The sequence below is a fragment of the Artemia franciscana genome, chromosome 10 (genome assembly GCF_032884065.1).
Source record: "Artemia franciscana chromosome 10, ASM3288406v1, whole genome shotgun sequence".
Classification (NCBI taxonomy): domain Eukaryota; kingdom Metazoa; phylum Arthropoda; class Branchiopoda; order Anostraca; family Artemiidae; genus Artemia; species Artemia franciscana.
In genome coordinates this window covers 36,920,632-36,944,988 of record NC_088872.1, presented here as the reverse complement: position 1 = coordinate 36,944,988, position 24,357 = coordinate 36,920,632, and the positions used below count along the sequence as shown (strand labels likewise).

General features: G+C 37.5%; 1 protein-coding gene across 1 annotated transcript in view; it reads left to right on the top strand.

Annotated features, from left to right (window-relative positions):
• The window catches only part of LOC136032155 (nitric oxide synthase-like protein), a gene marked incomplete in the record, with an annotated part of 293,001 nt that overhangs the window by 232,500 nt on the left and 36,144 nt on the right, over nucleotides 1-24,357 (top strand). The window contains 3 exon segments of the mRNA XM_065712338.1: nucleotides 2,261-2,331; nucleotides 5,182-5,328; nucleotides 21,495-21,669. Of these exon segments, the coding sequence (XP_065568410.1) occupies nucleotides 2,261-2,331; nucleotides 5,182-5,328; nucleotides 21,495-21,669 (393 nt within the window).

Here is a 24,357-nt window from a genome sequence, read left to right as displayed (position 1 = left end):
TCAAGTTTTGAAACGTGTTTATGGTAATATTGGTGAAGCGGGAAGTTTAAGCTCCTAACCATACTTTCTCAACTCAACTGACTCCAAAAATGCCTAGCGATTGAGTATTTACAGAGTGAACCAAGTTACATTCTAAATTGAAAGTATAGAGTTTGCGGTAGTCATTATCGAAAAATTAAAGCCTTCTTCTTATTGCATATATCACAAGCATATCTTTGACTCTAGACGAAGTTCAAAGACGTCACAATTATCCATATAAGTATATTTTACTTGACATGGTGTTTTTAGTCACTATGCATGTTTCATTCCATTGCAGTCAAAGAGAAGTGATGAAATTGCTAAAGCTCTTGAATCCATCCTTAAACAGGATTGTTATAGAAAAATTCAATCAGATCGGGGTAGTGAATTTATTAGTGCACATGTTAAAAAAGGTTCTGTCGGAATATAAAACAATACTCTATCATAGTCATAGTTCGATATAGGCGGCGTTGGCTGAACGATTGATAAGAACTGTTCAACTTTTAATTTCAAGACATGGTACATTGAAAAATACTGTCGCTTGTATTCATGATTTATATAAAATCATGATGATTTATAATCAAAGTCTTCGTGAATCCCTTCCAATCATAGTCCTCTGGAAGTTCATCGAGGGGGTCATAATAAATTTGACATTTTTCTCAAACAAGACAATTTTTTTACATTTTTCTTCTCGAATAGCTAACGTGTTTGAAAAGGAGGACTATATGTGGTCCACTGAAGTTTTAAGGTTTCCACAGTCTTAGAAACTAAACCTGTAACTTATTGCCTACGTTATATGAAGGATGAGGAGATTCTTGATGATTCTTATGACTATGAATAGGAACAATTTCGAAACAATGTATTCAAAAAATTTGAAAAGATATTAAAGAGTCGAACTCACAGGGGCAAGAGACCGTTGCTTGCTCCTTAGCTAGAATACCACTCTGACACTGTTTCTTGGAATACCGCTGAAGACTTCCACATTGCTCAATAATTTTTGTGTGATATCCATGTCCAATGTCTCTGACCCTCTTAATGTTGATTTGAATACAACAAGCGATTTTTGGACAAAACTCTTCCCCGCCATCAAATTTTAGGAAAGGTATGAAGTTGCTGTACCGTACAAGGAATTTGGTAGCATGAATAATTTGAGTCGTGCAATCGATAGAAGAACGTCTGCTCGTAAGAATGATGCATTCCAGTTTAACTGTTCAATAGAACAAGACAAGATTTACGTTAGCTTCCATATTGAGAATGAAAATATTCATCTCAACGATAATCTGAGTGATGTTCATGCTTTTAAATGAAACATAGCCAATGGGAAAAGTGCTGGAGCCACCAGTGGGGTGGAATGTGTCATTTTTGTTCTTTTTTGATAAATAGTTCTATATTCCAGCCAAACTATGTTATATCTTTTTCCTACAGATTTTTATATGACAGAAAATAATTAAGGAAGAACTGGAGTTTTCTTGACATCTTTCTTTCTTTATATGGCCTGCTTCTTTTACTAAGCTTTATATTTTTGAGAAAATAACAAACTATATACGAGTTATTGCTTATTTAGAGCCATAGACGGTCAGTTTACTTTATTAGCATCCTCCACCAGCATCACCTCTTTGCTTGGGTTCTTCAAATATACCATGTTCAGCAAGTATTAAATGGTTGGGTGTCTCTTTTTCCACGTCACTTTCGTCAATTTGCTCCACTATTACGGCCAGCATGCTGAAAAGTATGCGGGTTGGTTACGCGAAAATTTCACCAAATCGTGGTCGGTATAATCAAAAAGGACTATGCCGTCTTTATTCCAGTTTTTGTGCCCCTGCTGTTTTTTATCTTTCTGGTTTTGCTTTTCTCCTTCGCAAGAAGGACGCAAAGAAAATACGCTCAGGATATTTTAAGTATTGCAAGTATTTGCTGCGTCTGCCTCGGTGGTATCGGAATTATACAGTCGTTTCTAAATTTGACATCGTCGATGCGCCCTCGCGACTGAAACATTTATCTAAAGATATATCTCTTAAAACTCAGCAAATGATTGGTGTTTTTGACCTTCTTTGGCCATTTTTTGAATTGAGGTAATTTACTTATGTTGTATGTTGTTATGCCGTTGTGTTATTTATGTTGTTATATTTTTTTTCTTGTTTTTTCTTTTTCGTGTGTTTACTCCACAGTAATGTATTTTGTGGGTTACAAATAAATTATTATTATTATTATTATTATGATGAGATTTATTTTTATATTGCAGAGATTCGCTCGAGAACTAATTACCATGAAGCTTGGACATGACCGCGAAGAAATCGGTAGCAATGAGAGGTCGTAAGTGGAAAATATTTTTCAATAATTTGTATTTCTTATTTGTTTTATTTTCTTACTTTTCCAAAGTCAAAATTAGTTAGAAAATTTTTCCACAGCCGATCGTTAGGAAATTCTGAGATTGAATTGATTCGAGTCTTTCTTCCAAATATAAATAGACTAGGCTCTTATTAGAAAGTCATAGTCAAGACTCTAACAGAGCAGGACAAAGTGTATCTCAAAGAGTACAGGAAGCTTACAAGAGCATTGATATTACTATTCGGTGTACTCCTGGGAAGGATGCCCACTGTGCACATCTCCTTCATTTTATCAGAGCCTTTCAGGGTGAAATGTGTTCCACATTAGTGTTCAGCCATCTGACTTTCGTTCTTTCCTGATCAAGAGTCAAATAGGCTTACAAAAGTAAAGACTGGCATTAATGTCAGATCATCACCAGCCCTATCTAGCATTAGGCAATTTTGTTCCTTTTCAGCCTACCATGGCTTCCTGCATACTAGTCTTTCAAGTGCCTTAAAGCGTTTGAGAGGGTAAAGAAAGTGGAGTTATGTCATCATGAAGTTCAATAGCTTGAAATTAACTACCCTACTTAACTTTCAAAGATTGTCCCAGGCTAACCTAAGTGTGATTTGTGCAGACTGAGCTTCGATTTAAAATAATTCTTGGAAAGAAATAAAAGGCAGCTTAATTCTCGCTGACAGAAAAGTACTGCTCGAAATCCTATAACATTGCAGATTAGTTGTATCAATTACCTTTTTTACTACTAAATATAGTTTTTAAAATTCTCATATAGTTTTAAAAATTCTCATGAGCTGCTTATGGCAAGTACAGGATGCTGCAAGTTTTTGGTAGCTATATGCTGAAGATAGTCTATGCTCCACTAGACTTGCTGAATTTTCAGCAAGTGGTAATGGTCCCTTAATCATTTAGTGTTTTGTGTTTTGAATTCTATCCAGGAGGGGGGGGGGGCAATTGTGAAGGTAGTTTTTCCAAATCATGTGAAAATAGATAGTAAAAACTGAAAAATTAGCCCTATAGTAACAAAAAGTTTAAAGATATACTAAAGGAAAAAGATTCGTCTTTGTCGAAGCTTGAACTATGCAGCCTTATCTTAATAATGACACGATTTTTGAAGAAACAAAGTTTCAGCTAGGGAGAAGGGACAAACCGGGATCTCTAGGGAGGGCAATCTGGGAGGGGCAGCTAACCCCTGTCCTATAGCAAATTATGCCCTCTGCTGCAGAGTAGTGCAGCCATTATGTAGAAAAATGGTAAGGCCTCTCACAGATGAGCCTCTTCTTTCCGTTTTTTCACGTTTCGTGCAATCAGCTTGAGCCCTGGAGGGCTTTCCGAAATAATGTATGTTGTAATTAGTTGGTAGTAATTCTCTCAGACAAGGTTTAATTGTTTTTTTTTATATATATCAAAAAATCATAATATAAACTTCTAAGCTGAGAGTGGGGGTATAGGAGGGTGGTATTCCCTCCCTTATATAAAATGAGGTCTGCATTTCTAAAGTTTCACTGTTGTTCTTTGCTTTTATTGAATTAAAACAGATGTTTGCTATTCAAAACCAAATGGAATGAATTTTTGGTGTGGAAATATCAACCTTGTCAAGGTAGACAAAGGAAACTAAACTTAAAATGAACAAAATGGTGTTTAAGAAGAAAAAGGAAAAAGAAATGTCTCTAAAAAGAGAAGCTAAGAACTGGGAGAAAAGTAAAGAATGAATAGTAAAGTAAAAAATATAGCTGAATATAAGAGAAGGGTAAGTTTTCAAGCTCGAAGCTGAAAACTTACTTTGGTCCACTTGCTGTGTCGTTCCAGAACTACCGATCACAAAAAGACTGACAAGACAAAACTAAAGTATTTCTCTCGCAACATAAGGATAGGATAAGTATAGGTTTTTTTTTGTCGCTTCCAAACTATTTTATTACTCATTATAACAAATGTATGAGTTGATAAGATATGCTTCTGTTTCATCTATTACTAAAAAATGTTATCGTGAAGATTTTTATTAGTTGAAGAGTTGGATAATGATATGTCCCATTGCCATCTGCATTATCAGGGATGCATAAGTCATTTGGAAAATTCTATAGGAAAAATACGGATATTGTTTAAGAACGACAAGGGTTTTAATTTTTGGCAGGTGTTTGGCAAGGGTTTCCATTTTTGGCTGGTGTCCTCCCTTTGGTTTTTCTACACCCCATTGTCTTTGATAGGGAAACATTTTTTTTTTGAAATGACAACTTTGAAGAATTTCGCCACACTAGTGAAACACATATTTTGCAGCCTACAGATAAAACTTAGAGAAGCACAATTGATCGAAAGCGAAAGATTAAAAACGAAAAAATGAAAGATCAAATTCCGGTTCTGACTTTAGTGAGCATATTATCTCATTAAAAATTGTTCATGATTGTTTTTTTGTGTTAAGATAAAGTAGCTAGTTTAGTTCTTAGCCTAAATAAAAATTTAAGGGTTATCTTTTCCCCCAATACTGTCAAAACAGATGCTATGAAAAATATACATCCAAATATATAAAATTAGGGAGGAGAGGTCAAAATTTTTAAAGGCAAATTGTTTTGTTATTTTGAAACACAATATTCTTTCACATGTTCAAATTGTTGTGTTTTGAAGATGTTTTACATCGAAAAAGGAGCACAGAGAGGATCAGACATATCTGTCTGTCCTTCCTATGTGCATACACTGTTGAGAAGCTGTTGTTTGCATCAGTAAGAAGGCTCTTTCGGGTGTACATTCTTATTCATTGCCTTTTCGTAACATACGAAGTACTGCTAGTCCTGTTTTGTTTAATTTATTCTTGGCAATCTTCTCATTCACATCATTTATTTACAGGAGAAAGGATGCAAGAGCAATACTGAGGATGAACAGTGCTGAACCGAAACCACAGACTTTTGAAAGACTTTGCTCTGTTGTCAGTGTGGCAAGCCTAGCTTCCGATGTTACTAATGAAGATCCTCCACTTCCCTTAAGCAATGTTAGGTAGGCCATGTATTTAAATCTACTGTTTCCAGTCATAGAGCCTCTTGCCGGACAAGCATAAAAATGAAAGTAATACCTTAGCATTTACTTTTTTGCGGAGACAGGAGAAACAGAATTTGTCCTTCCTTCGAAAAATTCTAGGTCCCATTCCCCCCTCCTGAAAAAAGAAAGGGTTTTCCTGAAAGTTCAATCTCAATTCCCGAGCTTCGCGAGAAAGCATAATATACTTACCAATCTAATAAGAGGCAGTGCAAAAGCGCTGCCAAAGTAAAGAACGATATTGGCACAATGTTTTGTTTTTTTTATAGACCAGGACGCTTCGTACAGAAGGAGTTGTATAAACTTCAAAAAGGTCTTATTCAATTGGAAATTGAGAGGACTAGTGCCCTTTTAACTGTCGAAAGTTATCAAAGCAAAGGCCTCCCCACGCCCATTATTTCCCCAAGCACTTCCGATGAAAATTTTGAGATAGCCATTTAATTAAATGTAGCTGAAAGGTTCAGATATTATGCCTTTGAGGAAGACAACCTCCCCCCCCTAAAGTCCTCTGTGCAAGGGTGTTAAGTTATGCCCTGGTTGTATATAAGGTTCTCCTAGAAAGCGTGGTCATATAAACTAAGGAGACCCCTCCGGGCTCTCTGGATTGGTAATCAGAAGCTCTAGTGCACTTTTTAAGAGTCAAAGTAATTGGGGGCAGCTATCCCCCCCCCCACACATACACACGTCGTATTTTCCCGAAATGCATATAATAGGAATTGTGAGATAGCAATTTTACTTAAAATAATCCAAATGTCATATAAAAAAAGAAAGCTTCTGGGATTGAAACAACGCCCAGACCCTGGAGGCAAAGGTTGTAAGTCATGCCACAGGGATGGCTGTATAAACTTTAAAAGAGGTTTATTTGGTTGTAAATTGGAAGTCCTCCTTCCATTTTGAGTCAAAAGTGATGAAGGGTAGCTACCCCCCCCTCCCGACTGCCCCTTGTTTTACCAAACGAATCTAATTGAAATTGTGAGATAACAATTTTGCTCAAAGTCGTCAAAAGAACATATAACAATGCCTCTAAGGTTGATACAACCTCCCAGTGCCCGAAGGATAGGGTTGTAAGTCATACCTTGGAGCGTAAAACGTTTTTATGGAATTACGATCGTAAAATTTTTAGGTAATGCTCCTTCGATATGAAACTGGAACAAATTCTACCCCTTTTAAGAGTCAAATGTAATATGACAGCTATCAGCCTCCCACCATGCTCATCATTTCCCCAGATACATCCAATCGAAATTTTGAGATGGCGATTTTGTTCACTGTAGTTCAAGGGTCTGGAAATTATGTCTTTGAGGAAGACACCCCCACCCCGCAGCTCTTAGGGCAAGGGTTGTAAGTTATACCCTGAGGGCATATAAGGTCTTTTATGCAAAGGGTGGTCGTACATGCTTTGGAGGGGACTCAATGGATTGGTAATCCGAATTTCTAAGGCCTTTTTTAAGAGTCAAAGTGATCAGAGAGCAGCTAATCCCCCGAGACGTTGTGTTTTCCGAAATGAATCCAATTAAAATTTTGAGACAGTAATTTTTATTAAAAAATAGTCTAAATATTATGTAACAAAGCTTTCGACTTGACTTACTTGACTTAAGGCTCCTGCCGCATGGGGTGCGGCGTAGAGAGCTTCGCAACTTGACTTCTCCAGGCGGACCGGTCTGCTGCTAAATGAGGCGCCTCGTCGACAGCAATGTTGGCCATCACCAAGAATTTGTCGAGGCTGTCTTTCCACCTTGTCCGAGGTCTGCCCCTCGGGCGAGACCAGCCATGGGCTTTTGGGTCGAAGTCGTACACTATTCGGGCTGGCGTTGATGTCGGCATTCGTAGGAGGTGTCCGAACCATCTGAGAGACCTCTGCGCTATCTGGACGGAGAATGGCACCTGGGAGGTGAGAGTAAGCAACCTTGCGTTGCTTACAAAATCATCCCACCGGAATCCCTCGATCCGGCGAAGCTGTTTCGTCTGACAGACGTCTATCATTTTAAGGATGGTTGATTTGAGGGGCCAGGTTTCCGCCGCGTAGAGCAGGACGAAGCTTACGGATGCGTTATAGATTCGCATTCATTTCGCATTCATTTCGCATTGCATTCAGATTCGCATCATTTGGTTGAAAATAAGTATTTTTAGTTCTCTTTCAAGAGTCAAAAGTGACGGAGGGCATTTAGCCCCTCCCCTCCTTAGCAGCCCATCTTTTCACCAAACGCATCTAATTTAAATTATGAGATTGCAATTTTGTCCCAAATGGTTCGTTCTGATTAAGAAATCGTGTACTCTGTTTTAGACGATTTTAGAAGTATTTTTGGGATAATTTTTTTATTGCTATGGGTACTGTTCCGCGAAGAGAGATGAGGATTTTTTCAGGTCTTATTTGTAAGAATTGTTGGAAACCAAATTCAAAGCTTTTTTCAGCGGGATTGGAAATGTCTTGAACGTTTATGTGGGGGAGGAGGAAAACTAGAGAACATTTTTCACAATTTCTCATGGAGGGGATGGTTTCTGGCACGATGTAAAAAAAGATCAAAGGTTAAAATATCCCCTCCCTTCATTTTGCAAATTCCCTCTCCGTGACGCGAGCAGCCACAAAGAAAGTACAAAATAGGTACAATAAAATGTCAATCAGATGTCCTAGGGGGTAAGAAAAGGAACGGACATCATATATAGTTCTCTACCAGGGGTTGCCTGACCTACAATCACTTCAGACTTAAAAAAATGGACTAAGACTCTCAATTTTCAGGTGAATGAGCATCCTTCGAAGTTTTTACGACAACGGGCTGGGAATGTGGAAGGGCCAATTCCACTCCCCTACTGAATAAATTATGCTCATTTTGGGGTTTAATGTTACTGTTTATTTTCATAATAGTAGCTTAGATCAAACATTTTCCCAGAAATCGGGTGGGATTATATATTAATTTTTGCCTCCAACCCCCTTCCTTAGAACAAATTCTGTATTCATCTGAAGGGTCAATACGCAATTTAATTTTTGGAATTAAAATACACCGTTTGAGGCATTCACCCCCTCCCTAACTATAAGGCATACAGAGGACTCAATTGTAGAGGTTTTAACATACAGATATTTGGAATCGTGTATGTTTTTCCTAAGAAAGATGATGCATGTGTGATAATTTTTTCTTCTTTTTTCACGGGAATGATCGCAATACACCAAGGGTCTTAGGAGACCGGCATAGGGCTAATTCAGACAAAAAGCAAAAGTTTAGGTGCTAGCCCAACAGTGGAGAGCAACTAGGCCCCTTTCCATGCCTCTTTTCCTCCCAAAGATATCCGAATGAAATTTTGAGATAACCATTTGTTTAATCATAATTAAAAGTCCAATAAATCTGCTTCTGGGGATGTCATGATCTCCCATAGTTTCTAGAGATAGGGTTGTAAGTTTTGAAGTTTCTCGATTGTTTACAAATAATATTTGCTAATAAAAAAAAAATACTGACTTTTCGCTGGGGGTCTTCTGAGGGGGAAGAATTTCCTGGGGATAATTTTCTGGGAGGAATTTTCCTGATTTCATGTACTGTTTTTGTTTTTTTGGTCTCTTCTTCTCTTTGGACATACAATTTTTCATATGAAGAGAATGTTGCAGGGGAATTGTCTGAGAAAATTTCCAACTAAACCTCTGTCTTCAACTTTACTATTTACAGCTTGATCCCTGCTGATAATTTCCCACTGACAGATCCCCTTCAAGATTCTTAACATTGATTGAAACTACAATGGGATAAGTTGGCATTAGACAAGTGTTGTATCTTATGTATCTTATCTTATACAATACAACAGGCAGATTGTAGAACTAACAACCCTTTCCTCTCCGTGTAGAATTTCTTGTTGATTATTTTCCCAGCAATATTCCTCCCTATAAAAACTTCACCCTGAAAAGTTGTATTCCGGTGTAAAACAGCCCCCGGCAGAAAATTCCCCTTTTGCCGTAAGTTAATTACGTAAGCTACGTAACATTTCTCCTTTACGTAAGTTAACTCGTAAGTTACGTATATTTATTACTAATAAAAACAATCGTAAATAAATTTTAAAGTTCTAGTGGCCTTTTTAAGTAGCCACAAAAATTGAAGGGCAGCTAGGGCCCCTCCCCCACCCCTTTTTTCTCAAAACCGTCCGATCAAATCTTCGAGAAAGCCATTATCCAATAAAACCGAAATTAATATGCAAATTTCTTTTTAATTATTCATATACGGTGAGCCAAAATCAAAACCTGCATTAATTCAAAAACGTTCAGACATTAAATAACAAAAACAAGTTTTTTTAACTGAAAGTAAGGAGCGACAATAAAACCAAAAACGAACAGAAATTATTCCGTATATGAAAGGGCTGTCCCCTCCTCGACGCCCCGCTCTTTACGCTAAAATTTGACTCTTTCTCACAACTCTTCTATTTAAAACAACAACAAAAAAGACTTCAGCGTAAAGAGCGGGGTGTTGAGGAGGGGACAGCCCCTTTTGCATACGGAAAAGTTTCTGTTCGTCATAAGTTTTAGTGTCACTCCTTGCTTTCAGTTAAAAAAAAAAAAATTATTTATTTTATGTTAGGGTCATACGTTAATGTTAATTTCCGTTTGCAGCTATATAGTCAATTTATTAATGTCAGAGTATTGAATCTCGTATGGCTTTCGATTCATTGATAATCATAAATACCACATTTAGAATAGCCTAGATTCAAATCTTTACGACTGAACTCTGACATCACGACCATTGAAACTCAGCTTCTAAGTTATTTTGGGATATGCGTTATTTTATGCCTTGTTATCTGATAACACACGTGTGTTGTTTACTGTAGGTCATAAGATATATGGTATAGATTCCGACACACAAAGTACATCTCCCCCTCCATGATAAATTCCCCCAATGAAAAGTTTCTCCACAGAGAGCTTTTCCTCGTAAAATACCCCCATTAAAATTGCAATCGAATGGCTCCTTCCTCTCCCAAGAGAAAATTTCCCAAGGACAATGCGACCTGAAAAATTCTCTTTGGGCAACATTCTTTTGAAAAAAAAGTACATATTTTCTATTTAATTTCTGATCAATTTTCGAATCCTGCCAAAAATACCAGCCTCTTTGGAACCTAGCTAGGTAGTATTGTTGGAAAAGACAGTGGGTGCAGTATAGATGTTAAAAGCAGAATACCCAACTCCCAGGGTGTTTTTCACAGTTCCATGGAGTTAGTAAGATAACTCTGCGAACTAAGGTTAGAATATTGGAAGCTACAGTGATAACAGTGGTCAAGTATAATTCAGAAGTATGGGCGCTCCGAAAAATGGAGGAAGATTTGCTAGATGTTTTCAGAGAAACTGACTACTGATTGTTTTAGGTATCAGACTGATTGAACGTATTTCAAACACTAAGCTATATGAAAGGTGTCGTTCAATTTCACTTTCTAAGACTGTAATGAGAGAAAGGCCGATATAGCTAGGGTGAATTATGTGGATGAAAGATGGCAGAATTCCGAAAATTCTCCCATATGGCCAACCTTCTAGAGCTAATCTAAAAGCCAGTCGTCCTCGATTGGGGCGGGAGGATGTCTAAGAAAAAAAATTCAGGGGAAAGAGAACTTTCTGGGAAGAGGTAAAGAGAGCTTTGAATAGATTGGGGTGGAGAAGGAGCATGTGTAGCTGTGTTTGCCTCAGACGGCAAGGTGCTGCGGTGGATTGCTAGTTGTAGAAGTTGTAGTAGTAGTTTGCAACTTAGTCTTCACTCTGGTTTTTGCACCCTGAACTCGCAAGACTCAAGAATTTCATTTATTATCCCAAAATTTTTATCTAGGAAGCTTAAAGCGCATAATCTAAGTCTAGGAGATTTTTGCTTCCCTAATTGCTTCCATATTCTCCCGTTACCTTTGCTGTGATCCTTAGGACAAGTCCACAATAAGATCCATACAGGTGGGGATAGGACGCAACCCTGCTTAACTCCTAATTTAATACGAAACTAGCTACTAGCCTCACTTCCTGACTTAAACTGCTCCAATGTTAATCACGTATGCAGCACTAATCACTTTAATGTATTTATCAGGTATACTACACATGGATAGGACCATCGCTAAAGCTGAATCAAAGGCTGAATCAGCTATGAGCTGAATCAAATGGATGCTCATAGTTTACAAAACTGAGGACTCAAGGAGTTTGATGACCCAGGCACTTCTCAATTAGTAATCTAAGAGTGAAAATTTGGGTGGCGCTCTCTAACCCCTTTTCTAAAACCACGTTAGTATACTAGTAAGCTAGGAAGTACGCTGGGTACATTCTTTTGTTTAAAAATTTTGTTCTTAATCTTCGTTAAATAATCTCTAATTTCATAACCACCATATTTAAACAAGAGCCCAGAGCTCGTATGGCACTTTTGTGACGAGGTCCTAGCACATCGAGAAGCACCAAACTCGCCAAAGCACTAGAAATCATTCCAACTCCCCCAAGAAGATCGGATCTGGTCCGTTATGTCAATTACGTATCTAGAACTTGCGCTTATTGTTCATATCAAGTTTCATCTCGATCTCTTCATTCACAGCGTTTTCCAAGATTTCCGGTTCAAGATTCTCGTTTCCCCTCAATGTCCTTAAATCTGATCCGATTTGAAAATGGATCATCTAAAACATTAGATCTTTCTATATATCAAGTTCCATTAAGGAACGATCACCTATTCATAGGAGAAACTTACCTCAAATTTTCATGATTTTCCCTCCCTCCAGGCACCCCTCCCCCAGATGGTCGAATGGGGGAAACGACTATTATCAAGTCAACTTGTGCAGGTCCCTGAAACGCCTACCAATTTTCATCGTCCTAGCACGTGCAGAAGCACTGAACTCGCGAAAGCTATGGAAATCCTCCCCAACTCCTCCAAAACGAGCGGATCCGGTCCGATTGTGTCAATCACGTATCTAGGACTTGTGCTTGTTCTTCCCACCAAGTTTCATCCCGATCCCTCCAATCTAGGCTTTCCAAGATTTCCGGTTTCCCCTTCCAACTCCCCCTAATATCACCAGATCCAGTCAGGATAAAAAAAAATAGCTTTGAAACACGAGATCCTTCGAAATACCAAATTTCAATAAGATCCGATCATCCGTTCGTAAGATAAAAATACCTCATTTTTCTAATTTTTCCGAATTAACCGTCCCTCCAATCCCCCAGATGGTCAAATCGGGGAAGTGACTATTTCTAATTTAATCTTGTCCGCTTCCTGATACGCTTGCCAACTTTCATCGTCTTAGCTTATCTGGAAGTGCCCGAACTAGCAAAACCTGGACCTACAGACCGACGGACAGAAATTGCGATCGCTATATGGCACTTGGCTGACGGGCGAGTGCCATAAAAACGCACGTACTACACTATCATAACCTCATTATTTTCTAAGCTCTTTAGTGCTGTCAGTAATTCTTCTTCGTAAAATAAACCTTACTTCGCATCCAAAATGTCTCAAACTTTTTCACTCTTTACTATGTCTTTTCCTGTAACTCTGTATGGCTTAGCAAATTCTCAACAAGTTTTCCCCCATCTCTCTTAACTCTTTCCTTATCAAGAATTTTTGCCATATTCCTATCTTTCTGGGACAGGTCCAGGTCGTCTATTCCCAAGCAACTTATTCCCAAACAATTAACAACTTATTAATTTATTAACAATTTCTCGTACTCTAGTGCTTTTTTCACTCTCTTTACATTCCTCTTACTTTCATAGGTTCTATCATGCAAATAATTCTTTTGCAAACCCCCTCTTCTCTGTAAACATAACGTCTCTTCTCTGTAAATATAAACTTCTCTTGAACATAAAGTAGTTCCAGTGGTATTCGTTGCTGCGTTTCTAATTTATTTTCTCAAGACTTATTTATTTGATTTATTTTCAGGACTTCACAAAAAAATCCTAAAATTATTCCATTCATCTTTTATACTGTTAAATTTTAAACTCTCCAATTTAGTATTCAACTGCTCCTGTAAAGTTATTCTCATCTTGGAGTCTACCAACGTTCTAGCATCCCGGAAGGTAGTAATCGTTCTTATATTTCAGCTTCAGATTAACCCTAGACACTGCTAGATGGTGATCTTTACTTTTAAAATGAAGAACAGCACTCCTATATACCCTTGTATCTTGTATCAATCCTATTTGTCTCGTCTTACAACAACGTAATCAACGAGGTTAGCTGTATCACCATCGTGTGAATACAACATTCACTTATGGGCCATTTTATGACCAAACACTGGATTGATTCCATCTATTCCTATTTCTACCGACCTGAGCATTAAAGTCTCCTGATAGAAACATCATATTTCTTCTTATGCAGGGGCATATACTACTATGACTGATACACTGCACTTTTTAGCCATAAAATGAGGGACGAGCATTCTATTATTAATACTATCCCAATCTAAACAAAGCTTAGCAGCTTCGTTATTCATCATTAGCTCTACTCCCTCCCAATGCACCCCGTCTTTCGTGCCCGAACGAAAAAATTCTGTATCACCTAATTTTTTTTCCCTGCTCCCTGGGATATGAGTTTCAGAAACTCCTAATAAGTCCAGTTCGAAGCGTCTGGATTCGTCAGTTAAAATACTGATGTGATAATAGTTTGTTAGCCTTGTAACATTCAAATTGCGATTTTCGAATTTTTTAAATCATTGAAATTTGTAATGCTCCGAATAAAGTAATGGTCCATGAACCAGTGCAGGAAGGGGATTAACGCATCTTCTCAAGTCTACACAAAGCGCTCAATCCGGCTTAGAATCGGACAGCAAGAAGTCCCTGGGACCTCTAGTTCAATAGAACTTTGCGCAATCCCGGCCAATCTTGGTCACAACATGGTTTTCCACAATTAGCGATGCTCTTCTGGCGACAAACGTCAAAATCCTCCTTAGACAATCTCAAGCCTATTAGCCTTCGACTCGTTATATATCCGTTTTTACAAATAGTATGGTACAATGGGGTGCCAATCCTTTATAGATAACCCAGTACGAAGAGGTTTACCAGCCCCAAATATCGGTAACAAAACAGACCAAACCCAGAAGAATTATCCATTAATTAGGACTCAGTACAAATGCTGTGTCGTTTACTAGGCTATAATTTCCTCGAAGGGTGCCAATCTTCAAGGTGACCCTGCTGTGCTGTTAGCAGTCTTTTTTTTTCGGAAAACTCGTGATTGGCCCATTCTGACTATACTATGATGCCGTGCATCACCATGGAATTTAACCCATTGCTGTGAGGTTTGTAACTCACGGGACGCGTGGATTTCTCTGTCAGTGGGAGGGATGGAGAGAGGAACTTATGATGGAGCGTACACCCCTAGCCATATCACAGCACGGGAACAGCCCCAACCTTTTATCTCCATCTCGCAAAGTGCAATATGCCAGCTCGTTATATTTAAGGACTGATCAATGATGATATAAATAACAATACGCATAAGCCTTTCAGAGTCAACGAACATTTATATTAAGTCTAAGAGCTGTAAATTAACATTATATATATATATATATATATATATATATATATATATATATATATATATATATATATATATATATATATATATATATATATATATATATATATATATAGCATTGAATAACGTTTGGAATGTCTGTTTCCATTATTGTAAGTAGTCAGCTGTTTATCAGATAAATAGAAGACCCTTTTAAACTCTTTTAATCTTATACACAGTAGATTTGAACATCTCTTTCTTTCACAAGAAAAAGGAAAGTTAGAGAAATCCGACTTAGCTGAGTTCAGTCCCTTTGCCTATTGTTAACGTTTACAAAGAAAACCAAACAGATGAAAAGACTGGTGTTTTCCCAAAAAGAACTGAAATAATCATTCGTAACTAAATTTACTTTGGAATATTTTTCTGAGGTTTTGCTTATTTCCAAGGGAAAAAACAGATGAAGCAAAGAGGGGCTGTGGTTTTTGGGTTTGAACCCGGAACTAGATTTTAGATGAACTGAAAGCCTTTAGCTATGATAGGAAGGATATTTTTATATAGCTGTGATTTGAAGGATATTTTTAATTAGCTGTCATTTGAATGATATTTTTAGTTAGCCGTACTTTGAAAGGTATGTTTAACGCACTGCCGGGTGACCTTGAGGAGTGACCCCTCGTGCAAATTATAGCCTAGTAAACTACATAGTATTTGCACTGGTTTCCGATTATTGGATAATTCTTCTGGGGTCTGATCTGTTACGGCGGGCGTTTTCGGCTGACAAGCCTCTTCCTAGTTAATTTTATCTACGATGGGATGTTTGCCCGTAGTAGCATAATCTTTGTAGGTAAGAATATATAATGAGTCGGGGGTAATAGGCTTGGGCTTGTCTGTGCAAGATTTTGACTCTTGTTTATAGAAGAGAATCGGCAAGTGCTGAAAACCATGTTTTGACCAAGATGGACCCAGGAATGCACAAAGCCTCCATTCAACTGAAGGTCCCAGGGAATTTTTGTTTTCTGGTTCTAAGCCGGTTTAAGTGCTTCGAGTAGACTTGGGAAGATGTGTTAGTCCCCGTCCTACACTGGTTCCGGGACCATTGCTTTTTCTGAGGCCAAAATAATTCCAATGATTCAAAGAATATGAAGATTGTATCATGGAATGTAACAAAGTTGAAAAATAAGTATCGTATTGACACTTTGAATAATGAATTTAGACGCTTGGAGCTGGACTTATCGGGAGTTTCAAAAACTCATGTCCCAGTTGTAGGAACCTTTAAATTAGGTGATACAGAATTTACTTAATAACTTTACTAAAAAAGTACTTTAAAGGTAACTTAAGTAACCTTTCAAAAAGGTAAAAACTATCAATAATGTCTTTAAAGCATGATTTTTTTTTCAAATAGTAGATACTTAGAAAAAATAGCTGTGGAGCATGTGCATTTCATCCAAATATATAAGTTTGTTAAACTTATTTTTACCTATTAAAACTAATATCCATTTTGTAAAAAAAACGTCAGAAAGTCAAATAACTATTACTCAGGAGTTCAAAAATCCCTCCAGCCCATATGCCAAGGGCTGTGACGTATGCAGGTTGTCCATAGGTAACATTATGGATGGTTTTTATGGAAGGGCTGGTTGTATAAACTTTGGAGGTGGCTCATTCGATTGGAAACTGAAAGTTCTAGCTCCCTTTTTAAGTGCCCCTTTTAAGAGTCAAAAATAAGTGGAGGGAAACCAACCCCTCCGGCGCCAATCAATTTCTCAAACACACCTGATCAAAATTTTGAGCTACTAAAACTGCTACCACTACAATGCTTCTGTAGTGATTACTATCAAGGCTAGGGTATTGAAGCGAAAATTTGAGGAAATGTTGAAGGGAAAGTTGAAATAAATCAAAACGTATTTTGTGCATACAGCTCAGAGGCAACATTATAGCGTTGCCTATTGTAAAGGCCATAGGCCTAAGGCTTCAATATTTATTGTTTTTTCCAGAGGCACTTCATATGAAAAAATGGTCGCACAAACTTCCAAGGGTGCTCGTTCGATTGGAATTCAGAAGTTCTAGTGCCCTTTTTAAGAGCCGAAAATGATCGGAGAACAACTAGTCCCTCATCTCTTTTTTCCCCAAATGTGTCCAGTAAAATTTTGAGACAGTATTTTGTTAAAAATAGTTCAAAATCAGATAACAAAACTCCAGGGTCGACATAACCCCCCAAAACTCGAGGAAAGGTATTGTAAGCTATGCCCTGGGGGGCATAAAAAGGTTTTTATGGAAGGGTTGGTCATATAAAATTCGGAGGGGGCTCATTCAGTTGGACGTTGGAAGTTATAGTGCCCTTTTAAAAGATTGAAAAGTGATTAGAGGGCATCTAGCAACCCCCCCCTCAATACCATCTATTGCGTAAATAAATCCAATCAAAATTTTATCATAGTCATTTTGCTCAAAATCGTTCAAAGATCAGATAACAAAAACTCCGAGGTCGAAACAAATACCCCCCCTCCAAGAGCCCGGAGGCACGTGTTGAAAGCTATGCTACGAGAACATATGAGATTTTTATGGAAGGGGTGGCCGTATAAATTTCGAAGGGATCTCATTTGAATGGAAATTGTGAGTTGTAGTTCCCTTTTTAAGAGTCAAAAGTGAATGGAGGGATACTAGACCCCTTAACACCCTCTTTGCTGCAAATGCATGCAATCAAAATATTTACATTGTAATTTTGTTCAAAATACTTCAAAGACAATATAACAAGACTCCAGAGTCGATACAACCCCCAAAGCCCGGGGCACGTGTTGAAAGCTATGTCCCAGGGTATATGAGGTTTTTTGGACGGAGTGGGTGTATAAACTTAGAAGGGGGCTCATTAGATTGGAAATTAAAAGTTCTAGCACCCTTTCTAAAAGTGACAACTGATCGGAGGGCAAAGTAGTCCCCCCACACCCTCTTTTCCCAACTTGCATCTGATCTAAATTTTGATATGGATATTTTGTTAAAAAAGTTCAAAGATAAGATAAAAAAAAATTCCGGGTCGACATCCCACAGTTCCTGGGGGCTTGTGATGAAAGTTATGCCCCGGGGACAAATAATGTTTTATGGAAGTGGTGCTCTTGTAAACTTTGGAGGTTTTTCGTATTACAATTTGAAGGTTTTTGTTCCCCTCTAAAGAGTTCACAGCGATTGAAAGCAGCTATCCCCTCCGCCCTCTTTTCCCCAAAGACATCAAATCGAATTTCTTAGATAACCATTTTATTAAGAATAAACTAAATATCATATAATTAAAACTCCGGGATTGGCACAACTTCTTAGAGCCCAAGTGTTGTGCGTTATCCCCGATGGCATATAAGGTTCTTATGGAAGTGGTCGTATAAACTACGGAGGGGGCTTGTTTTATTAGAGATTAGAAGTTCTAGTTCTATTTTAAGAGTCAAAGGGCCCAATTTTTTCCCCCAAATGAAATCTGTCAAAATTTTGAGATAGCCATTTTGTTCAAAATAGTCCATATATTATATCACAACACCTCTGGGGCTGACAGAGCCCAGCACAGCCCGGGGTCAGTGGAAGTTATTCCTCGGGGAGATACAAGGTCTTATAGAAGAAAATGGTTAAATATACTTTGGAGGAGGCTCATTCCATTGGGAATTGGAAGTTCTAGTTCTTCATTTTAAAAGCCAAAAGTGACTAAAGCAAATAGCTCCCCCACACCCTTTTTCCCCAAATGTATAAGGTCTAACTTTTAAGATAACCATTTTGATCAAAATACCCCAAAGACTATACGACAATGCCTTCGGGGTTTACACAATCTCCAGAGCCCGGGAAAGGGTTTCAGGTTATGCCTCAGGGGCACATCAGGTTTTTATATAAGTAGTGGACGGATAAACTTTCGAGGAAGCTTATTTGAATGAAAATTTGAAGTTCTAAATCCTTTTTAAAAGTCAGAAGTGATCGGGGGGCAACTAGCCCCCATTGCCCTCTTTTCCTCAAATGTATCGGATCGGAATTTTGAGATAGCAATTTTATTCAAAATAGTCCAACTGTCAAATAAATATGGTTCTGGGTTTGAACCCTATCTAGTCCTTAGGGAAAGGGCTAGAAATAATGTCAGTCAGAAGTCGTCAAAGGGCAACCAGCCTTTTCCTCAAAGGCATCCGTTCAAAATTTTAAGGTAGCCACTTTTCTCAAAATACACGAATACCTCGCTTTGCGTCGTTTCGTTTTTTTTTTTTTTTTAACGTGTATCGCTGCTCAATCAGTATTAATTTTCATTGCGCGTCGTTAGATTTTAGAGGTTGCGTTATTTTGGATTCTGGACTTTATTTATTTTATTTTTTTTTTATAGTCCCCTTTTATCAGATAAATGCCTTTTTTGTAAACTTAACTTCATCCTTCCTTTTACTGGTTCGTTTTTCTTTGGTTCTCTCTTTTAAATAATAATTGCTGTTTTCCCTTTTTCTCACAGGCGATTCCATTAGCTGCGCAGTTAAAAGGGTGGCTCATTCCTGTTAAAAATGTATTTTGGACGCCAGTTAGACTAAAACTCAAAGAGGGGTGAAAGGGAGAATTAGCTCATATATTTAGAATTTATTTTACACTGAAAAAAAAAATTGTTCAGCAGACATTGAACCAATGGTTTGTGAAAGAAAGCCGACTCGCGACAACATCTATTGTGGACTCATCAGAAAGTGATCAAGTTTAATTTTGTCTTGTTAAATTAATTGAATACGGTTGCGTATTTTGTTGTAACTGGATACATTTTTTTTTGTTTTTGTATATAAGGCATATTTTTTTTTAATGTTTACTTTGTTCAATTTTCTCATAAAAAGTAGTATTTTTGTAACCCTGTAACTTATCTTCAGTCTTTACATGGTTTGCTACAGAAAACGTAATTCACTTTACGTCGTTTCAATTTGCGTTTTTTTTTTTTTTTTTTTTTTTTTTTTTTTTTTTTTTTTTTTTTTTTTTTTTGAGCGTAATCCTGGCGCAAATTAAAATATTGTTGTAGTCCAAAGGCCATATAACTACACTTCCGGAATTGAGCCCTCCTACCAGTTCCAGGGGAAAGGGCTGTGAGTTATGCAAGTTGCTTATTGTTACTTTTACACTTAGTTTGCATTAAAAATTGGATTTACTGATTTATTGGGAAACTTTAATTTACGGGGCATGGGCTGTAAGTTATGAAAGTTGTTTGTTGTTACTTTGATACTTTGTTTTCTTACTTTGATATTGATACTTTGATAGTAGTTTTGATATTTTGATGAAACTCTGATATTGAAATTAAATTTTATTTTGAAATAGGGAATTTTGAAAAACTTGAAACTTTGGCCATCAAAAAGAACAGAATTAATTAGAAATAACTTTCCAAAAAGAAGTTTTTCAAAGAAAAGTGAAGGCTACATTAAACTAAAGATCAGCAGAAATAAAAATCTATAATAATTCAAACCCAAAACGACCAGAAATTACTACTAAAGAATAAAATAAGACCCAAAACAAACAGAAATTCAATAAACAACAATAGCAAACAAACATACAAGTGGTACCATGCAAAGAAAGAAGTAAATCTTAAAATAAGTAAAACTTAAATTGAATATGCAAATCCAGCTGAAAACGAACAAAAAATCTTTTACTATTAAGGAATAAATAACACCCAAAACGAACAGAAGTTAAGTAAACAATCTCAGCAAACAGACCAACAACAGGTTCTAATATAAATGAATAAGTAAATTTTAAAACAATTAAAACTTAAATTAAATATGCAGATCAAGCTTGAAACGAACAGGAATTACTACAGCCAAGAGCATGGCTACTGTTCCCTTCCCTAGCTGTAAAAGTATAAAGTCTGTTGTACCATTGGCTGAAAGCTATATGTGTATACAACAGTCTTGGAAAGAACTAATAAAATTGACCTAAATATTTGATATATAATGATAATTGCTGGAATGTCATCAGCTAAAGGTTTTATTTCACTGCAATTTTCTGAGTGGAATGTTAAACTAAATTATAAAGTAGTATGTACATACAGATTGTCAAAAGGGCATATCAGCAATATATCCGAAGATTGAAATTGATTGGATTGGAAATTGTATTTCTAGTACCCTTTTCAAGATTCAAAAGTGATCGCAGGGAAACCAGCCCCCTTCCCAGGCCCACCAACTCCCCAAACAAATCCAACCAAAATTTTGAGATAACTATTTTGTTCAGCGTAGTTGAAAACTTTTTAGGAACTATGTCTTTTGGGATATCAATCCTTCCCCACAGCCCTTAAAACACCTTATAATATCGCCCTCGTCCTTGCCTCACAGCCTATAAGCACTTATCATTTTGGTTATGATGTTCGTTTTTTTTGATATTATGAAAAATAGGAACGTTGAGTTTGAAATAAGGACTGTTTTCGCTAAAGTAAATAATCTACGATACTTGAAAAAAAGTTCCGATCCTCATTCACCTGCAGGGGGCAATGTGACAATAGTACCGATTAGCAAAATCTTGGGAGGGCCCAATGTGATAAGTATGCCAAAAATTGAGCAAATTGACAAATTTATTTAAAAATGAGTGAAAAACAGAAAAAAAACAAGGATTGATGGCGCCAAAAAGATCTTGAGGGCCCGGAGTCCTCCCTGGATCCTCCAGTGAGTTGATGGTAATTATAAAAAAAATAAACCAGTGTTGTTTAATTTTGCTTGGAATTTACCTAGAATATAGGATCTTGAATATCAATTTACATTTCAGGTTTAGTGTTTTTGCTTTGGGTTCTAGTGCATATCCCAACTTCTGCGCATTTGGAAAATTTACTGACTCATTATTTGGTGAACTAGGCGGTGAACGCATATTAGCCTTGGCCTGCGGTGATGAGCTTAGTGGACAAGAACAAGCATTTAAGGAATGGGCTGTTAGAGTATACCAGGTATGTATGTAGAAAGATTTACAAAATTCAGCAGAACTAAAGTTCTTGCTAATGAAGTCAATTGTATGGTGCAAGTAATGTTAGTACTGTTAATGTTACTACTACAGACGACTCATAGCAGCATCAAGCCACCTGAAGCTAACACAGCTGTGTACATTCCTCATCCGTCCCAACTTATTCAAAGCCATCTTTTAAGTTAAAATAGACAAGTAGTGGCCCATTTTAAAATGTAAAAACAAATAAATAAAAATCAAAAATTCCTTAAAAAGGAGAAAACGAAATAAATTTGAAACTAGATTTTAGATGCTTAGAATGCTGATATAACATGTGATATAACCTATATTTCCTAAGGCACCCAATATCACATAGTTTGCAATTATCTAAATAATCTAAATTAGCCAAATTAGGTAAAGTGTCAATTCAATGCACCTTTAAGTTTTTGTTTAAAATTTCGGAAAAACTTATGATGAAGAAGAAACATTAAAATTCAACGTCTAATAAGTAAACATGTAAAGGAATGGACAGGCGTGATGTTTTCAAGGTCAATATGACCGTATTCCATCCTATAGCTCTCGGCCTTGGAGTTTTTTTCCTAGATTGTTTTCAAAAGTTTGAATCAACAAAACTAAGTATTTTCCCTACTATATTTGTGGGAATGCTCTATAATGAAGTTCAAAGTTGTCTAAGCTCAGTTCAATTAAATATTTATAAATCTAAAATATTTACCAAGAACACGCTGCCTTTTTCTCTGAAAAAGCCTGCCTGTTCCTTGCACCAGTACGCTCTTAAAACCCTGTAAGAAATTGCTATCTTTGTTCAGTCGTTGAGCTGTGAAGTATAGAAGACGGGTATGTCATAGCTATTGAGCTTACAATTGCACGTTTTAAATGAGAACAATTATGAATTACTTGAAATTTATCTCCAACCACGGTTCCTTGGTTTCTTGGAGTATACTTTATAAAATGGGAAAATAATTAGCCTCAGTTAGTCATTGTCATTGAATCTGGGTAATTTTATCCTATGTGTTTTATATCGTTAATTATACTTTTTTATCATCCTGGGTTAACTCATATTATTTTTTCGCCGTATAGAAACTGTAATACCACCATTGGTGGAAACTATCCGAACCTGACAATAGCCTTATACTACTACTACTACTAATAACTCACTGCAGCACCAAGCCGCCTGAGGCCGACACAGCTACGCACGCTCCTTCTCCAACCTAATCTATTTAAAGCCACCCTCTTTACACCCTCCCAGGAAGTTCCCATTTCCTTTAAATCTTTATTTATGACATCCTCCCAACCCAGACAACGACGACCTGCTTTCTGTGTAGCCCCAGACGGTTGGCCAAAAAGGACAATCTTCGGTAATCTGTCATCCTTCATCCGTAGAGCGTGGCCTAGCCATCTCAACCTTTCTTTCATTATAGCCCCAGAAAGCGGGATTGAACCACACTTTTCGTACAACCTACTGTTTGAAATACGGTCAGTCAGCCGGGTTCTCAGAACAATCCGTAAGCAATTTCTCTGGAAAACATCTAGTAAATTTCCATCTGATTTTCGGAGGGCCCATGCTTCAGAGCCATATTTGACCACTGTCATCACTGTAGCTTCCAATATTCTAATCTTGGTTTGTAGACTTGTCTTTCTATTCTTCCAAACTTTTTTTAACTGTGAAAAAACACCCTGAGCCTTAGATTTTACTCCTCGACATTTTATTTTAAACTGTAGAATCAATTTTGATTGGCCCAATTAAGACATGATGCAAAGCTGTACTCGCCCTGTGAATACGAAAGGTCCTATATAATACTAGCTGTTGGTGGGAGCGCTTCGCGAACCCCCAAGCCTCCCCCCCCCCTGCGCGCGTAAGTCGTTACGCGCCATTGTAGTTGTGTCCCTGTGTCCCACCTGTGAATATAGATAGATATAAATATATATATGTTTTTAACTAAACTTGCGAATATACAACATTCTTCGCTGTCCCATTGTCTGTGCATATAAATATATTGTAAGGTTTACCGACTCTTGAACATGCAACATATAATTGTCCATGGGAAAACAATCCGTATTCAGATCTATACCGCATTTTTCTAATGATTGCCCTTGAGCTTTCTTGATTGCAACTGCTAATCGAATATTCCCTGTGTCCCCGTCGTCATTTATATATCGCCCCTGGGCCCTTCCGGCGTCCCTGTTGTAGTTGTGTCCCTGTGTCCCGGTCGTCATTTATATTCCCTGTGTCCCGGCCGTCATTTGTGTCCTGGTGTCTTGGTCTGTAATTTCTCTTTGAGTGTTCCGGTCTCACTTATATTCCCTGTGTCCCGGTCTGTAATTTCTCTTTGAGTGTCCCGGTCGTCATTTATATTTCTTGTGTCTCGGTGTCCCGGTCTGTAACGTCATAAAGTCTCCAATGGCTCTGGTGGTGCAGCCAGTTGAGGAAGTTTAACTTTTCCTGAGGCGCAACACATTCCCATTGTTTCACCATTAAATTTCAAGGCCTTGCAATAGGGACAAATTTGGACATAGTCCCGATTTGAACACATCTACTCAAGCTATATTCATCGACTGGGCTGTACCTGAATGCCAGGCGATAATTTTGACGTTGCTCTTGTGATTCCTTGGCACGCTTTCTTTTGGTATTATCTCTTTGAGCCGCAAGCCTGTTTTCACGTTGTTTTTGTGACTC